Source organism: Sceloporus occidentalis, unplaced genomic scaffold, assembly GCF_023333645.1.
Source record: "Sceloporus occidentalis isolate IW3139 unplaced genomic scaffold, rSceOcc1.0.p SCAF_1, whole genome shotgun sequence".
NCBI lineage: Eukaryota > Metazoa > Chordata > Lepidosauria > Squamata > Phrynosomatidae > Sceloporus > Sceloporus occidentalis.
The window spans coordinates 52,370,919-52,390,620 of NW_028316981.1; the positions used below are offsets into that span (position 1 = coordinate 52,370,919).

Below are 19,702 nucleotides of genomic sequence, written 5' to 3' on the forward strand. Positions count from 1 at the left end.
GTTATTCAAGTTTTATCAGGAAGTTCAAATAAATTTCTCTGTAAAACGGAATCTAAAGGGTGGCCCCCTATACGATCCTCACAAGCCAATGCATCATATAGTGAATGACTCACTCCGACCCACAAGGCTGCCAGTTCTCCAAATGCAAAAGGACTGTGAAATTATGTTAGAAGTGAAGTCGAAGGCTTTCACGTCAGCATCCGTAGTTTTTTGTGGGTTTTTTGGGCTATGTGGCTGGGTTCTGGAAGAGTTTATTCCTGATGTTTCGCCAGCAACTGTGGCTGGCATCTTCTCTGAAACATCAGGAACAAATTCTTCCATAACACGGCCACATAGCCAGAAAAACCCACAAAAAACTATGTTAGAAGTATTAAATATGTAAAATTTCTTCACTATATGTCCTGTCAACCTCTAAAATTCGACTGTTCATCACTCCCTGCTTGAACAAGGATCACATATGGTGCTCTTGAAATGTTGTAAAATGAAAATTGCAGCAAAGCTTTTTTCAAAAGTAAGCTATATAAATAAACTGACTTTAAGTGAAATAAGTGAAGACAGCTTGTTGTAAACAGAACTGAAAAAGTTGTCAAACAATAATATGTAGTAACAGGACAGTCCAAAGGATAGCTTAAAAATGACTTACGAGGCTAAGGGGTGTTTTCTCTGCAAGTGTTGCTGTAGCTCTCCAATAGTCCACACTGCTGCTCTACATGCAGGATCAGTTCTAGAATTAGAACACACTTCAGCTGTGATATCTAGATATCTATATCATTCCTGCAGTGAAATCAAAATATGGCATGTCTGTCTGACACAATACTCTTGTCTGAAATTATAAATCATTTATATTTAAGCTGAATCAAATGATCTACACAGAAGAAATAATTTTAAATGCTCCAACTAAGTAAAAAAGATATAATCTTGTCTTTGTGTACAATGCTAGAATAAGGAGGGACTGGGACAAGTACATTCTTGGGCTCTATTTAAAAATGTCTTCCAACTTCTTTCCCCCTCACCTTAGGATCGCCAGAAGTTGGAAATGACTCAAAGGCACACAACAAAAACAATGGACGTTATCAGACAAGGGCAATTGGAAGTATAATCCAATGGCAATCTGAACGCAATCATGGGGTTTAACGTTATTGCGTGAGTGTGATCACATGCAATTTCGGGCAATGGCAAGCTATTTTCGGGCAATGGGAAGTCAGTCTGAACACAATTCGAATTCACGTAAATTAGCTGAACTAGCGAATTCACGTGAATGCGTTCTGACCCCACTTCCTTTTCATTTGAAATTAAGAGAAATTCCTCCCGTTTGATAAACTCCAATAAACTTATCTATATATGCCTAGAAGATCAGAAGAAAGGCACAGGATGAATTGTTTCCAGGTTAACTGTATTCTCTTTCATTAAATATATTATGACTTCCATAGCAAAATAAAGTCTAACTTAGGCCCAAAACACATGCAAAATACAGCATCTTACAGCTGCTTCAGGCATTGAGCAATCAGGGAGTTATCAGGGCTGGAGCAGCCTCTGTCCGTTTCAAGCTGACAATCTGCTTTCCCCAAAAAATGCTTTATTTTGTATCTAATTTATTGGAACATATAGTCAATGCAACAGGACTAGTAACAAAAAAAAAATACATCTAACTGAAAAAGATAAAAAGAGATCTGACAGATGGAAAACAAAATGAGAAGACAATCTTGGGATAACAATACAAAGAACTGTATGATATGTATTATGAGCTGAAGACATAATATCAATAATACTAAGGCAGAATGCCTTAAAATTTATTATTATTTATTAAAAATATTATTACAGACTTGTGGTATAACAATATCAATGTGCCTGCCAAAGCTTGCCATCCATGGATTTAAGCATCCACTGAAAGCCATGAAAACTGCAAGACTTGAGGTCCTGTGGTTTTTTTCATCCATGGGGAGAAGTGGGGGAAACAAAACCCCCATAGATATTAAGGGCTGACTGAACAAATAACAGAAAATAGTGGGGAAAATGTAAACAGGAAAATTATATACAGTCATCCGTCCCAATTCGCGATCTTGCCGTTCGCATCCTTCGGTCTTTCACGGACGGCAAGCTGGGAGGGACATAATGGCGCACTGTGTAGGGGAGCGTGCCCCCAGTGTAAACAATGGGGCTCCAATATTGGTGATTTTCCTGATTCACGGGTGTGTCCCCCCAGAACGGATCCCCCACAAATTGGAAGGGACGACTGTATTGATATTTGGTGAACTGAAAGTCAGTGTGGTCTGGTTTGAGTGTGGACTACAACTCTGGAGATCAGGGTTTGATTCCATGCTTGGCCATGGGTGAGTTACCTTGATTTGATTCCCTTCTTGGCCACTGAGTGACTCTGGTGAATCATACACTTTCAGCCTGTCAAGAACTGCCTGCTCCATTCAGTTCAGTAAACCAGTCTTGTATTTGAATAGCAAGCCATATTTCAGTAACCAAAGATGTTAAGAGTATTACTTCTGCAGACAGAACTATCATAATCTCCAGGTATCCACATAGAGTAAGCAGTATACCCATCCCATACATTCGTGGGCTTTATCCCCATTCGTTCACAAACCAAAACATTTCAATAGCCAGAGTTATTCCGACTTTACTCCACACATCTTTCCCAAACCCTGTCAAGCTGCTCACACACCTGGCTTTGGTGTATATAGGTACTATCCCACACACATCTGTTCATTATCTAGCTAAGCAATTATTTCACTTTGCACAAGTACCACAAATCCCATCAGCTTTACCAGCAAACCCCTCTTCCATTCTCATGCAACTGGATAAAGCATTAACAGTAGCAGTTTACACAATAGTAAAACAGCAAACGGAAGTAAATCAGCAAACAGCATAACACACCAGCTATTTTCATGGCAGGATCTGTCAAATTCCTGACACAGCCCCAGAAAACCCATTAGGGCAGTCGTTCTCAACCTTTCTATGCCCCACACCTCTAGGAAATGTTTCATTATTGTTTATACCCCTTACAAAAATAACATCACATTTGAAGATAAAGAAATCTAATTTCAATTGTATTGAACCACATACAATACTGTGGACGAACAAATTAAACTTTAAAAAATAAATAAGTGAATAAAATGAAATTCTAAATTGATTTAATGAATATATGTTAAAATTAGATTCTAATTCATTCAGAAAAAAAAAATGTATACAATAAAATGAATCCCAATTGTGAACATAAAATTGAATTACTTCTTTGTTCCTGCTTCTTATTCATGATTTTGTGAAAACATGAAAGAAGTCTGCCTGTGGATTCCGGAGAGTCCTAGATTTTGTCTTGACTGACAAAAGAGGACTGAATCTAGATTCATATAAGCATTGTTATTGCACCCCTGAAATTCCATCTCGCACCCCTTGAGGTATGGTTACAACCCCATTGGGAATTCCTGCCTTAGGAGTTCACTTTAGGGTCTCCATAAGTTAGAAACAACTTGTAAGCACACAACATTTGGTAAATTATATGCTACCACTGGCACTATTATGAGGGCCAGTGTGGCACAGTGGTTTGAGTTTGGGACCAATGACAATGATTTGCCTTCCATGGACACAAGGGCTCTATTCATAAAAGTCTCCCCATTCAATTTTCATAAGTTTCTTCTCTTCCCACTACAGTACTTTCTTGAAAAGAAAATAATATTTTCAATATTTTCTCAACTACATCCCTCTCTAATTAATACAAAATTTGCATTACACATTGCACAATGGTCTAAGGCACTTTGCTTCAACGTTTTCAAAATTAAATTTTCTCTGCTCAGCTTCATCATGCAACCTCTCTTTGTGCCAAATTCTCTTTTCTAAAAATCAGACTGAATATGAAGGCTTCAGACAGCTACATTCCTCAGTTTGTTCAAAGTCCACACTAGCAATCTTCATTATATAAAGATTGGATGAACAATTCTGGAGACCAGGATTCAAATCACCACTCAGCCATGGAAACCCACTGGGTGACCTTGGGCAAGTCACTCTCTCTCAGCCTCCTAGGAAGGCAAAAACAAACCCCCCTCTTAACAAATCTTGCCAAGAAAACCCTATGATAGGTTTGTCTTAAGCTGGAAATGATGTGAAGGCACACATCATCATGATCATAATCAACAACAGCAACAACATGTGTGAATATTTATATAATAAAAAAATGAAGATCTATGAATTGCCAATATTACTGCAAGAACATCCCAGAGGACACTATGAACGGTTTGGGGCATTGATCCCAGGCAAATCTTTCTTGAAAATAGAAAGAGGCATCTAAGGCAAATGAAAAGGGCAACAAAAGGCGACTGATAATGACCAGTCTTACAGAACGGTTTCCCTTGCTTAAATCTAACCAAGGTAGGTGATCAAACGGGGTGTGTGTTATTGCCAGGTGTGGCATACCCTAGGAGACTGTGACTCTGTGGCTGAATGTACGCAAACTATGATCCCTGGATATTCAAAAAAGAGCTGTCTTATTGCAGTGTCCAATATATATTTCCCTCCTTAGGATCTTTTCTAGTTCTTTCATAGCTGCCCTCCCCATTCCTAGTCTTCTGATTTCTCAGCTGCTGTCTCTGTTTTGATCAATGTTTGATCCAAGGTTCAGAAAGTCTTTTACTATTTCAATTTCCTTTTTGTCTATACTGAATTTATGTAGACCCTCTGTGGACATTATTTTTGTTTTCTTTGTGTTCAGCATTAAGCCTGCTTTTGCACTTTCTTCCTTAACCTTCCTTAGTAGTTGTTCCAAATCTGTGATGTTTTCTGCTAGTATTATGATGTCTTCCGCATATCTTAGATTGTTGATATTCCTTCCTCCTTTCTTCATTCCTTCTTCTGTGTCTAAGCTTGTACTGATCCTTTAAGTCTACAAAGAGCTGCTTTGCTGATATCACCAGGTTGCCCTTGCTCCAGTTGGTTTTCCCCAGATTCTCTGTCCTTTGAGACTGGAGTCATCAGTCCTCCCTGTATGAGGCATTTCCCAAGCCTCTACATGCTTTCAAACACATTCACAAAGAGAAAATTGAAGTAGAACATAGGACAGGCTCCTGTAAATGAAAAATCTGTCAACAATCCATGGACTTCTGAGTTTGATAAGAGAGAGAAAAAAACCTACACCTTTAATCAACATTGCTAAACTGTGGACTAAAACGTTGTGGTAGAAATTCCTTGTTGAAATAAAAAGCTATAGAAAGATGGAGTCACCTTTGTCAGCCAGAGAGATGGTTTTTGAAATAAAGGCTTGGAGTTTAGAAAAACTAGAGCAAAGGAATAATGAGTGCATCTTGACCTGGATGGAAGCTGGTACCAGTAAAAAAGACATAACATAAACTACTGAGATAGGATACATAGTTGACATTCAGAAGCAAGGTTAGAAGGAGTGATGATGCAGTTTTAATGTATGCATGTATTTCTGTTCTGATTGTAAGAATTCTGTATGTTTAAATTGTAATTAGCCAATCAGGTGTATTGAAGAAGCTTCTTTGTCTTCAATAATATAAAAAGAGCCATTTTTGTCTTGTTCGGGGCCTCAGCTTTTTGGAACTTGAATTCCAGAGTTCATTGTTTTCCTTTGTCGACAATTGGAAATAAACTTATGGATTTTCAATTACTAGGTCCTCTTGCCAATTCTTTTGCTCTGTCAGTCCTAGATTTTTAAGTTTCCTGAAATTTCTGTTACAACGTTACCCTTCTATTTACATGTCTAATCCAGATACCATTGCTTAGAATATTGGTTTGTAAATGGGTTTCAAAGGGATAATGGAGACACGTTAATTTAAGCTCAAAGTCTGTGTAAGGCAAGCTGCTTGCAAGACCTTTGATTTGGGTAGAAATTTACTGAATTAGCTCTGATCTATCTTGGATAACATGCAGACAATTCTAAAAGGCCACACGGCACACAGAAAAATTCAGTGCGTTTTCAAATTTTTTACTGATTTAACACTGACTTATTTAATAAAGAATCTCTGTGCATCTGCAGGCCTTTCTGGGGCTATATTTCAGGCATAATCCAGTCATATGATACGAAGGCACTTAACAAGGTCTGTTGAGTGCTTTCATAACCTGCTTATCATTGTTTTGTACAACACACCCAACTTTCTCCTGCAGTTGTACATTCCAAAAGATCAGTATCAGCACAAAAACTATCATTCATTTGTGCTATCAGTCTTTTATTTCAGGAACCCTTGATGAGCTTCCAAGAAACAGGGCTCCCAGGACCATATGTTTTTAAAGCACTTATCTTTAGGGAATTGCCTCCTTCCATATAATCTGCCCCGTGCACTCTGTATAATCTGCTCCATACTCTCAGATACTCTGGGAGGAATTTGTTGCAGTCCACAAAGACCAGATTGACGGCGACCTCCCAGAGGGCTTTTTCCGTGATCACTCCCACTTTATGGAATGGCCTGCCAGACGAGATCCGTCAAATTACCAACCTAGAGAGTTTCAAGAAAGCTGTCAAGACGGATCTCTTCCGGCCTTCCCGGAATAGATCCCTCCCTCCAGAGACATATATAAGTGAAGATTCTGCCCACCGTTATTCTATCATTGTACCATTGTTTTTAGATTTTATTGTCTGTAATTTTAATGGTTAGAATTGTTTAATCCTTTTTAAGAGGGGGATGGCATATATTGTTATATTTTTAAAGGTTGTACGCCACTTTAATTGTGGTAACAAAAAGCGGAATATAAATAAAAGTTTTATTTATTTATTATTTATGATCTAGGAAGTACAGTTCAATACAGTGCTCCCTCGGGTTACGAATTTAATTCGTTCCGCGGCGCCGTTCGTAACCCGATACATTTCGCAACCCGAAAAGCCGCTGGAAAGCCGCTAGCCGCGCTTTGAATTTCGCGCCGAAACGCGCCGAAAAGATCTTCATAACCCGAAAAATCCTTCGTAACCCGGAACAGTTTTTTTAAATCTAACTTTTTCGTACCCCGGAAATTTCGTAACGCGGTGAATTCGTATCCCGGGGTACCACTGTACATGAACATTTCATTTTAATTGATAATCTTACAAAACCATTACAAAAGTGAAATTCAACAAATACAATGGAAGAAACCTTTTAAAAATCTCAGATGGGACAGAGCAGGAAGGAGGGTTAATCTTGCCCAAAATAGGGCAGATTATTCCTGAACGAAAGACTGATGGATTCTCCATCCTAGCTATCTGGGATGGGAATGAGAAGGTACCATAGGGGATGAGTTAACTCTCTCCCATTTTTTAAACCTAGATAAAATCCTCATTTTCTGGAATTTGTTCCTGATAAATCTTCTGAATTATTTTAAAATCATTTAGATGCTGAATATACTGAAAAGAGCTAATTTTTGGAAATATATATGCAAAGAAAGGGAAATGGAAAAAAGAAAAGGAAGAGAAAGGGGAAGGGGAAGGAAAGATAGAAATACATAGGATAATGTGGGCTAGGCATAGACATTAATATAAACTGCATGTATAGCCAAAAATATATTTCCATGCAGCTGACGTCTCTAAACTACACACACATGTGGTGATAAAGCAATAATATCATTGGATGGTGAATGTTTATCTTTCCAATCTCAAAGTATAAGTCTTTTAGCTATAGTAAAAGTGCAAAGGATACAATTGTTTCTAGTTAACCAATTTTGAGTTGATCTCAACTCATAGCGACTTTGTGGATGAGACATCTCCAAGGCGGGATACAGACGGGCAGGGGAAGACGTCTTGGAGGTGTATTCTGCTGAATACGGAGCCTCCAGACCGCCCGCCCCGGGGGCGTGCTTCAGGTGTCGGGGCTTCCACACGGGGGGCAGTGAAGACGCCTCACCTGGGTCCGTTTCGGACCCGTAGCTTCTATACCGCCGCCTTGGAGGACGCCGCAAAGAAAGGGGCAGCTTCCGCACGGGCGGCCCAAACCGCGGCTTTTTTTTTCTTTTGCCGCATGAGAAGTGCGCAGCTGCGGCACTCCAGCAGCAGCCGGCAATTTCCCTTTTGCCGGCTGCGGAATGCGCATGTGCACATTTAAAGCGCCAGGCCCCTTTAAACTTTTTTCCCCGCCCTGCCCAAGAACAAAGGTGGCCTCCTGCCAGCTGGTGATCAGCTGATGTTGGCATCCTTGCCCGCTTGCGCATTGCGAGTGGCACCACTGGCATCATGGAAGCCCCCTCTTCTTTGTTCCCTTTGGTCTTCCTGAAGCTGCAATCCACAGCCACAGCTGTCGCCGCTGCCACCGCCGTCTTCTCCACCTCCTCCACCTCCTCTGCCCCCTCCGCCTCCATTGCCGCTGCAATGGAGGTCCCATCATCCACCACCATAACAGCTGTAGACTTGGATGACAGCAGTAGTGATGGTGATGATGACACAGAACAGCACATGGCAGTGGCTGCCATAGCACTTCATCAGGCTACTGTTGGCGGTGCCAAGGCCCTGGCCAGAGTGGCACGCCTCCGCCGATGCTGGAAGGTCCCTGCATCCCAAGACTTGTGGGACAACTTTGTCTCAACCATATGGTCTGAGGAGCAATGGAGGCATTTCTTCCGAATGCCCCGTGCCCTCTTCCACAGGCTAGTGGGCATCCTGCACCCAGAACTGGAGAAGGCAGACACAGTGATGAGGAAAGCCATCCCGGTGGAGAAGAGCGTGGCCATTGGTGTCTTTTCACTGGCACACAAGTCCAGCTACATTGTGACGGGGGCGCTGTTTGGGACTGGCGTTGCCATCATGGGGGAGATCATGGTGGAGTTTGCCCTGGCCATGGAGAAGCTGCTGCTGTCACGGACCGTGTACCTGGGGAACGCACGTGAGGTAGGGACAGCCAGACCACCTTCCCTTTCATCTTTGGCAGCTCTGTGATATTCTGTGTCAAGTGTCACCCCCTCACTGTACATTTGCTGTTCTTGCTATGGTGCAGTTGCGCATGTGTAAAAGAGTTGTCATCTCAATTCCTCTCTTTCTCTCCCTTCCTTTCCCCCACAGATTATGGATGCCTTTGGTCGCCGCGGCTTCCCACAAGTGGTTGGCCTCATGGACGGGTGCCACTGCCTGATCATACCACCCTTGGGGCTGAGGAATGCCTATGTCAACAGAAGGGGCTCCTCTTCTGTCATCCTGCAAGGGACATGTGACCACACAGGAAGATTCGTGGACGTGGAGCTCGAATGACATGGGTCAGCCCACGATGCCAGGGTGGCATGGAATTCTCTCATCTACGAGGCCATGGAGGCTGGCATCTATGTGCAAGGGAATCCCAGCATCAACATCAGAGGCCAGCAGATCGGGCCCCTGATACTGGCTGACTGTGCCTACTCCATTCGGAAGTGGCTCATGACACCGTTTAAGACCCCCCGCACTCCCAAACAGAAGCTCTTCAACAAGAAGTTGAATCGCGTGAGGGGGGCCGTGGAGAGATCGTTTGGCAGATTGAAGGCGAGATGGCGCTGTCTCACTGCCCCACTGCTGGTGGCAGAGGAGAACGTGGTGCCCATCCTGGCATCATGTGTCATTCTGCACAACATCTGTGAGACCAAGGGCAGGGTCCTGGATGAGGGCATGCGATATAGGCGCCGTTTTGTGCTGCCCACCCTAGCACCAATCACAGAGGCTCAAGAGAAAGAGAAGAAGAAAGCAGGGGAGACTGTGAGGGATGCCCTGGCAGATTTTTTTCTGACAAGGAGAATCTGAAGGATGGCTCCTATGCCATCATCTGTGATGTCAGAGTGCAATGTCCTGTAATAGCATAAGCACATGAATAAATGTATCCCATTATCCACAGCCTGTGTCTGCCTATCATTCCTGATCTGTGCTGTGGGCATGTTTTGCCACGTGCCTGAGGGGGACACACACAAACGCACACACACAAAAGGTCTCCTGGCGCCTGTTTTCCTGGGTGAAAAAGATACATCAGCTCCAACTGCCAATTACCCCTTTGACAATGTATCAATCCCCCTCAAATTCAAGCTTTCCTAATGGCTCATTTGAATGTATCAATAGGGCACCCAGAGGGCATCTATTGGGGGACAGATTCAAACTGCTCCTCTGAAAGCTATCATTGGCCTAGGACCACCTTGGCCTAACGGCCCTGAGCCGCAGGTGCCCATATATACCCGTGCGCAACTGTGCAAGACCCCAGGACGGCGATCAACATGGCAGCGCCACGCAGGAGGGTCCCGGTCCGATTCGCCTACTGGACCGATGAGGAGGTCGGGATCCTCCTGGACTCCCTGATGCCACAGGCAGCCGCTTGAAGGGTGATGGCCAGCACTAACAAGCCGAACCGGGGGTATTTTCTCCAGGCGTCCCGTGCCCTCGAAGAGTGAGGGTTTCGAAGAAAGATGCATCAGTGCAGAGTAAAGTTTAAAACTCTGAAGGCATCTTTCTTCGAAACCCTCGAAGACTTTGGGGAGCACCCCCCGGTTGACAGGCGGCCACCATTCTTTGAGCGGCTGAAGGACCTGTGGGTCAGGGGAGATAGGCCCAGACCGGAAGATCGCCGTCCTCCAGGTAAGTCAGAGCTCTTGCCATGCCCTGTCCTCCCCTCTTTGACCCTTCCCTTGCCCTCCTCTCCTTCCTGCATGGTGCCAATGCCATCCCTCCTCTTCCCTTCTGCAGGCGTGCGGCCGAGGCGGAGGCGGAGGGAGGGAGGGCACCGTGCTAGGTCACCCTCTCCACCATCCTCGGGGGACGAGGATGTCCCCGAGGGTGGGCCACAGCCAGGACCAGCTGCTGTGACCCCTCCGCAGCCAGAGCAGGCTCCTCTGGCGGCAGGTAGGTTCCTAGGGTGAGGGGTGGGGGTTGCCTGACTGCAGCCCCCATGACACTTGTGCCCTCCTCTGCCATGCCAGCATGGTAACTTGGGCCTTTTCTTCCTCTTTTGCAGGGCTTGAAGTCCTTGCTGCTGTTGCCGCCGCCGAGGAGCCTGGCCCGAGCCGCCGCCTGCCTGGCCAGCCAGAGGACTTGGCCCTGGATGCCAGGGCCATGGATCGCCTGCTCCAAGCCCGGCAGCAAGGTAAGTGTGGAGGTGAACCCAGGGAAGGGAGTGGGGGTACCCAAAACCCTGCCTGTGGGAGTGGGTGATGGGCTCCACAGGCTGATCCTAACCATCCTCTTTCTTTTCCCCCCACAGAGAACCGGACGGAGCGGAGGTTCTCTGCGCTGGAGGACAAGGTGGAGAAGCTGGTGGAGAGAGTGTCCTCCATGGAGCAGACACTCCAAGAGATCCTCCGCCGGCTTCCCGCCCCACCGCCGCCTCCCCCTCCCTGAAGCAGCTTCCCTCCCCTGCCCCCTGTGCCATCCCCCCTTCACCACCACCCTTTACCATCCCCCTTCCCTTTGTAAATAGTTGTAAATAAGATTTTTATTGTTGTTATTAATAAAAAAAATTATTTTAAAAAATACTTGTGTGGTTCATTATGCGCAACTGCGGCAGTGTGGCTGTGAGTGTGAATGTGACAGCTTAGGCGTAACTGTGCAGTCTAAAGCTAGGCAGGAGTGCTGGGAGGTAGCAATGTCCAAACTCTGTCCTTCCAGGCGTTTGGACTTCATCTCCCAGAATCCCAGACCACAGGGCAAGGTGTCTGGGGATTCTGGGAGATGAAGTCCAAACACCTGGAAGGACAGAGTTTGGACATTGCTGGTTTGGGGACCAGTGAGCCAGGCATGGTGGGAGGAGGGAACAGGAAGGGTAGACTAGAGTAGATAGGGCTGGGAGGGAACACATGCCCTGGGAGGCGAAAGGTCTTGGGCACATTCAAGGTCCGGGGTCTCATCCTCGTCCTCCTCCTCCACCGCCACAGGCTCCGCTCTGGCTGGCTGGCCCGCCGGGACCCTCACACGCTCCGCATGAGACCAAGACGTCCCCCTGCCTTTTTTCGGGGTGCTGGTGGATGGCTGTGCCATCCTGCCTGGTGCCAAAGGGGAGCCGCCGCACAGCTGTGCCAGGAGCAGCCGAACTGTACCCGTTCCCAGGTGAAAATGGTGCAGGAATGTGTGTAGGGGGTCACTTTAAATTCCAAACTTTCCCTTATCACTTTCTACAACCAAAACATCCGCCGGCAAAACTTACAACTTCCCGCGATTCCAGCAACGCATGCGCACATGGAGCTCTAGGGTTAGGGTTACGAGACTTAAAATGCGCCGCAGCTGTGCCGCAGCTTCCACAGCTGCATGGCAGCAGATGCTGCAATTAAAGCCCGACTGCAAACCACGCATGTCCCGGACCCCGACCCAATATGCGACGCAGCTGACACGGAGCTTTTAAATGGGCAACTTAAATTAGCGGCATAGCAATTCTGACGTACCGGTGCAGCAGCTTACAGACAGAGCTGCGCAGCTGCGCATCAAACAGAAAAGAAGCGGAGAAAAGCAGCACCTTTTTAATGCCGCTTCTTCCCGCTTGGGGCATGCGGGGGGCGTGTTCATGGCGGCATTCAGGTAAGGGCCGTCTGAAGGCTCTACCTTCATGACGTCATGAATACACCCCTTTTTGCCAGTCTGTATCCTGCCCAAGATTCCCTGTCCTCCACTGCTCTGCTTAGGTCCTGTAAATTCATACCTGCGACCTCCTTAATAGAATCCATCCATCAAGCATTCAGTTATCCTCTCTTTCTACATCCCTCCACCTTTCCCAGCATTATTGTCTTTTCCAGCAAGTCATGCCTTTTCCAGTGAGTCATGATGTGCCAAAATATGACAACCTCAACTTTATCATCTTGGCTTCCAGGGAGAGTTCAGTCTTGATCTGTTCTAAGAACCATTCATTTGTCTTTTTAGTTGCCCAGTGTCCTCAGCACTCTTCTCTAGCACCACATCTCAAATGAATTTATTTTCCTCTTTTCCAGACTGTCCAGTTCTCATATCCATACTTAGTTATGGGGAATACAGTGGCTTAGATGACTCTAACTTTTTTGCTCAGTTGTATACCTTTACTCTTTAGGTTTTTTTTTCCTAGATCTGTCATAGCTGCACTCCTCATTCCCAATCTTCCTGTGTTATCTTGACTGCAGTCCCCATTCTGATCAATCCAAGGTAAGGGAGCTCTTTTACTATTTTGATTTCTTCATTGTCTAGGCTGAATTTGTGTAAATCCTCCGTGGCCATATTTATTTTCTTTATGTTCATGTTACTATATTTATGTTTATGTTATTTTCTTTATGTTTATCAGTACACCTGTAATTATCATCTGTTAAAATTCTAAGTGACAGGGAACAAACATATGTGTCTAAAAATATCAAAGATTTTTCAAACAGAAAATTAATTCATTATAATACATCCAGTGAAAAGGGGGTGAACACTGAACATGCTCACATAATATGTATTATATCACCAACATTAAATTGAAACAAACAGTTGCTTTTTCTAAGAAAGAAAGAAAGAAAGAAAGAAAGGTGTCCAGTGTGCTGAACAAAGCATAGTTTTAATCTAGCAGGTTTATATAGCTAAGATTGTGATTAAGATTATAGCTATGAATCATAAAATCATAGAGCTGGAAGAGACTGCAAGGGCCATCCAGTCCAACCCCATCCTGCTATGCAGGAAATCACAATGAAAGCATCCCCGACAGATGGCCATCCAGTCTCTGTTTAAAGACCTCTAAGGAAGGAGACTCCACTACACTCCGAGGGAGTGTGTTTCACTTTCGAACAGCCCTTACTGTCAGGAACTTCCTCCTAATGTTGAGGTGGAATCTCTTTTCCTGCAGCTTGCATCCATTGTTCTGGGTCCTGTTCCCTGGAGCAGCAGAAAACAAGCTTGCTCCATCCTCAGTGTGACACCCCTTCAAATACTTAAGCAACAACTAATGAAACAAAAGGGGACAAGGTGGAAAATGTTGTTATTTAAACAACAACAACAACAAAACAAGGAGAGTTCACTTGGAGAACAATCTGTCATATGAGTGTTTGCATGCCATCTGAATTAGTCCACACAACCTGAGAAACTGTGTATGAGAACTGGGTATAACATATCATAGGAATCTGAATGTGATGGATCACTAAGATTAGTGACTGTGTCATATGTCATTTCCTAGCAAGGAAAGAAATATTAGTACTGGTCAAAGGCAATTCATCATAAGAGGAAATCTACAAAAGTGAAAGGAGAGATGCATCTATAAATCACATTTAAATTCACTCTTTCTATTGCTGGCTCATCAGCTCATCCCGTTGAACTTAACTTGGATATGGAAACGATAGCTGTCCTTATGCTTTAAGCAGAAACATGCAGTCTTGGCAGAGGACCAGTGCCAAGAACTGGTTTGACAGAATGCATCCTGTTCTGTTATTAGACCTCTTAGCATCATAAGTTATCCACTGTGGTACCCTTCTGTGGCATTTGCCTATCACAGGCCTCATAATCAACATTTTGTAGTGGTTCTGGTCCAGTTTGGCTAAACATCCCCAACTGGAGCTAGAGGATTATCACTTGACTGCTGGCTATGAGGTTTTGAGCACTATTTGTCATCTGTTATTAATATTTAGAAGAAGTTACTGGGAGAGCCATCAGAGATAGGGGTGAATCTGATTATGTTGATGAGATCCAGCTCTACCTCTTCCAAATGATGGATTCCAGGATAATTGCCTGTATGCAGTGATGGAATGAATGTGAGCTGACAACCCGAAGCCCACACCATACAAAAAAGAGTTTCTCTTAGTCAGCTAACAAGTCAATTAAGGACTGGAAGTACAACCTGTTCTGTGTGCTGTTGCACACTTTCTGAAGAACAGGTTTACAGCTTACAGGTGCTTCTAGACCAGCCATTACGCCTAGAGATGATGAGCCTGCTGTAGCCAGCAGTGCCTTTGCCCAGCATTGGCTACAGTAATGGCTAGGCCCTCTTTATTTTATTTTTATTCCATCTTTCTCCTGGCATGGGTGTTACTCCAAGGTCAGGCCCCTGATCACACCTCTCAATTGTGATATCAATTTAATATTACAAAAGTTGCTGCGGTTGGTAACCTGGAAGGCAACCCCACTGCAGAAACCCGGCCATAACATATTTGAAAATCAGGATGCCTGCAGCATGCGAGGAAGCAAGAGCACCCACCACAATGAGATTTATTTATTTCACTTCACTTCCAAAGACACCAGCAGGGCAATGATGAGGATTCTGGTCAAAGAAAGTGATTGTGCATACACAGACAAAGGACTCTTCTCCAGTTGTAGTTTTCCTTTCTCTGACATAGTCAAGCCAATGGTTCAAACATTTCTCTCCCTTGGGAAAAGGAGGTAATCCATTCACCCCAAAATGGCTGCCCCGGGACATGATTTTGAGTATATATACCACTACTTAGATACTAGTCTGAAGCAAGACAGAATGTCTTTTCAACTTCTGCTAGATTCCTGAGTAAACTGGCCATCCATTTGGCAAAGCAGCTATGACTGTAAGCCATCTCCATTCCAGATACTCCTTGCGTGGAAACAAGCTTCAAGTTCGGTACATTATTACCATTAGTAAGGCCTTCACTTTTCACCCCCCCCTCCCTTTGCTTTGTTAGTTCTTGTGTGTGTGCATGGGTGTGTAAGTGTGTGCTGATTACTTTGTTAATAAACTACCAAACCTATTTGGAATTGCATCTGGAGTTCTGTGTGATTTCAAACCAATATAGAAAGGGGAAAGATCCTAGTTGAATGTTGTCCCAGCCAAAGTATTTTTATCTGAGCTATTAAAATTCACCTGAAACCTACTAATTTGTGGGTGCCCTCCCAGGACCTCAGCATTTTGGGTAACAAGAGCTTCAAGGCCCTTCCTGGACAAAATAATCTGTATCTTTATCATCTGGAGTTTAAATTATCACAATGTGCTCTATGTGGGGCTGTCTTTGAAAATTGTTAGAAAATTGCAGCTAGTGCAAAATGCAGCATCCAGACTGGTTTCTGTGCATTGTGTAGAATACTCCAATAGCAGTAGTGTAAATGTATTCTGGGTTTATACTGGCATATATTTAGGGTTTCTTCATAAATGTCACATTGTATCTGTTAGGAAACTAAGGTTCATGTGGACAAATAATGTTATATTTAATGTGATGTGCACATAATTTTTTCTTTACCTCAGAATGCAAATATTGTATTATGGTTCTCTACATCCAATGCTGTTCTACTTTTTAGCTGTGGCAACATATCAGCCCTAAGCAAATGGGCAGGATAGCATGGGCCAAGTCTGTGCTACCCTGCCCTGGATCCTGGGTCAATGTGGCAACAGGCGGGTGTTTACACATGTAAATACTACCACCATGTGTCCCATACCTGCCTCTGCCATTACAACTGCTGAGAAGACCTCTGTTGAAGCCCATAAGGGTGGAAACACGGCACCTGGCTAGACCCAGGCATCACCATGTGATATCATAGGCTGCGGTGTGGCTCTTCTCAGCAGCTGCAACAACAGAGTCAGGCACAGCGCACATGAGGCCATCCAGTTTGCCATCTGTCACCGTGGAGTTTCCTAGAAAACAACTGGCCTTTTTAGATTGGGTTAAGGCTCCTTTGAACATGATCAGTCAGGATCCACTGGATCCACATCCAGTCTGCCTGATGCTGGCCCAGGGCTAATGGCCGGCACTGTCCAAACAGGATGATGTGAGGCTGGAGGGAGCATGGGCCTTTTGGCCCATGTGTACAGGCCCATTAACCAAGTTTTGTCCACAGTATATAAGAAAATACAAGTCTGACTTGTCCATTATTATTATTATTATTATTAACCTTTATTTATAAAGCGCTGTAAATTTACACAGCGCTGTACATACAATCTTTTTAATTGGCGGTTCCTTGCCCTCAGGCTTACAATCTAAAAAGACACGACACAGAAGGAGAAGGGAGTGGTGGTGGGGAAGGGGCCTGTCTAATAAGACAATACATATAAAATACATAGCAATACAGGAAATGATTCAATAAAACAGACAACAAAAGAACATCAAATAGCAAGTGAGAATTATGCAATGCCTGGGAACGCTTCTCTGAACAGGATAATAATAATAATAAAATTTTATTTATATACTGCTTTTCCATTGATCAAAGCGGTTTAACAACATGTAAAACTTACAATATAAAAACATCAATATATTAAAAACACAGTAAACAATAAACCATATCTCATGCCAGCTCAACAATGCTGTCAGAAGGGGGGGGGGGGGAGAGCATTCAGGAGTCAGGAGTCAGGGATATGCCTGCTCAAAAAGGTGTGTTTTCAGCCCCTTCTTAAATTGGACTAAGGAGGTGGCCGAGCGGAGGCCGCCGGGGAGCGAGTTCCAGAGCTTGGGGCCTGAGATAGAAAAGGCCCTCCTGGTGGTGATAGACAATCTAGCCTCCGGAACTCTTAACATTTGCTTCCCGGCTGATCTGAGTGTGCGGGGCGGATTATATGGAGAGAGGCGGTCCTCCAAGTACCCTGGGCCCAAGCCATTGAGGGCTTTATAGGTAATAACCAACACCTTGTATTGTGCCCGGAAGCGAATAGGCAGCCAATGAAGGTCTTTTAAGACCGGTATTATGTGACTGGTCCTTGGTGTATTAGTGACCAGTCTTGCCGCCATATTCTGCACCAGTTGCAGCTTCCGGATATGGTACAAGGGTTGCCCCATGTAGAGCACATTGCAGAAATCCAAACGAGAGGTTACCAGAGCATGTACTTCACGCTCCCCGTGAAGGACTCCGTGCGCAGCCTGGGGGTGCTTCTTGACTCGTCCCTTCGCCTGACTACTCAGGTGAATGCAACGGTCAAGAGCACCTGTCACCAGCTTCGGCTTATTCGCCAGCTGCGCCCATACCTGGCCCAGAGGGACCTTGAAACTGTGGTACATGCCCTGGTAACCTCGAGACTGGATTTCTGCAATGTACTCTACATGGGGCAACCCTTATACCAAACCCGGAAGCTACAAATGGTGCAGAACATGGCAGCCAGGCTGGTCACTGGCACTTCCAGGGCCAGCCATATAACACCGGTATTAAAAGATATCCATTGGCTGCCCATTCGCTTCCGGGCGCAATATAAGGTGTTGGTGATGACCTATAAAGCCCTAAATGGCTTGGGCCCAGGATACCTGAAGGACCGCCTCTCCCCATACATTCCGCCCCGCACCCTCAGAACATCTGGGCAGCAATTACTTAGGGTTCCCGGGGCGAGGTTTGTCTCCACTACTAGGAGGACATTTTCCATCGCCGCCCCGGCCCTTTGGAACACGCTGCCCATAGAGCTCTGCTCAGCCACCACCCTGGCCCAATTTAGACGGGATTTAAAGACCTTCCTGTTCAGGATTGCATTCTCAGATTAAAGTCTTTTAGGCCTCCTTCCTCCGCACTGGCAACGGGATTGGCTAACCCGGGGCTTTTTGTTTTTATGGAATTGCTGTACGGTTTTATTGTCTATTGTTTATTGTACTGTTTTAACCTGCTGTAAACCGCCCTGATCTGTTGGAAGGGCGGTATATAAATAAAAATTTTATTATTTATTTATGTACTACTGTTTCTAGGTCCCCCCGGCTCAGGTAGGGACGCAGCTGGCGTATCAGCCGAAGCTGATAACAGGTGCTCCTGACCGTCGCATCCACCTGTGAGGTAAGGTGGAGTGAAGAATCAAGAAGCACCCCCAGACTGCTTACAGAGTCCTTCATGGGAAGTGTGATCCCATTCAGGACAGGTGGAAATACCGCCATCCCTGGGCCAGGAGAACCTATCACGAGCACTTCCGTTTTCTCTGGATTCAGGCTGAGTCTGTTTTCCCTCATCCAGCCCATTACCAACTCCAGACAGACAACAAGAGGAGAGATGCCATCCTTGGTCACTGAATCAGTCAGAGACATAGAGAAGACTATTTGGGTGACATCAGCGTACTGATAACACCACGCCCCATGCCTCCGGATGATCTCTCCCAGCGGTTTCATGTAAATGTTAAAGAGCATGGGGGACAGAATGGCTCCTTGAGGGACGCCAGATGTAAGGGCCCTCTTATCGGAGCACACGTCCCCCAGCTGCACCATCTGGAACCTCCCGGAGAGGTAGGATCGGAACCACTGGAGCGCAGTGCACCCGATTCCCAACTCTGCCAGGCGCTCCAGAAGGATACCATGGTCTATGGTATCGAAAGCCGCTGAGATGTCTAAGAGCACTAACAGGGACACGCTACCCCTGTCCATGCCCAGACGGAGATCATCGACCAGGGCGACCAGGGCAGTCTCAACCCCGTAGCCTGCCCAAAAGCCGGTTTGCAATGGGTCTAGATAATCCGTTTCATCCAAGATCGATTGAAGCTGGATTGCAACCGCCCTCTTGATCACCTTCCCCAAAAATGGCAATAGCGATACTGGCCGATAATTTTTATGCATCAGGGGGTCAAGGGAGGGCTTTTTTAGCAATGGTTTTACAATGGCCAATTTCAAGCTAGATGGAAATTGCCCATCCCTCAATGATGTATTAATTATACGGTATAACATGGAAGTTACCACCGGTCCCCCCTGAGCCGCTAGCCATGAGGGACAGGGATCGAGGGAACAAGTTGTCTTCCTAACACTTCTAAGGATCTTGTCCACATCCTTGGTACTTACAGACTCAAAGTGATCCAGTATAACCGAGTCCACAGAAGCTCTGGATGCCTCTACTCCGGGTTCTGCACCAATACTAGCGTCAAGACCTTCCCTTATCAGAGAGGTTTTATCCGCAAAGAAGTTGTTAAATTGGTCGCAGCAGGCCTTAGATGGTTCAAGGATAGGGTTCAGAGCAGGA

At 45.1% G+C, this 19,702-nt stretch overlaps 1 protein-coding gene across 7 annotated transcripts in view; it reads right to left on the reverse strand.

Moving 5' to 3' along the window:
• CUNH3orf22 (chromosome unknown C3orf22 homolog) overlaps window positions 1-19,702 on the reverse strand; it is a 108,188-nt gene that overhangs the window by 65,755 nt on the left and 22,731 nt on the right. For all 7 annotated transcript variants that reach the window (XM_089521222.1, XM_089521212.1, XM_089521192.1 and 4 more), the window contains one exon: window positions 644-724. In XM_089521222.1, the coding sequence (XP_089377348.1) occupies window positions 644-724 (81 nt within the window). The remainder of the gene's footprint in view (window positions 1-643; window positions 725-19,702) is intronic.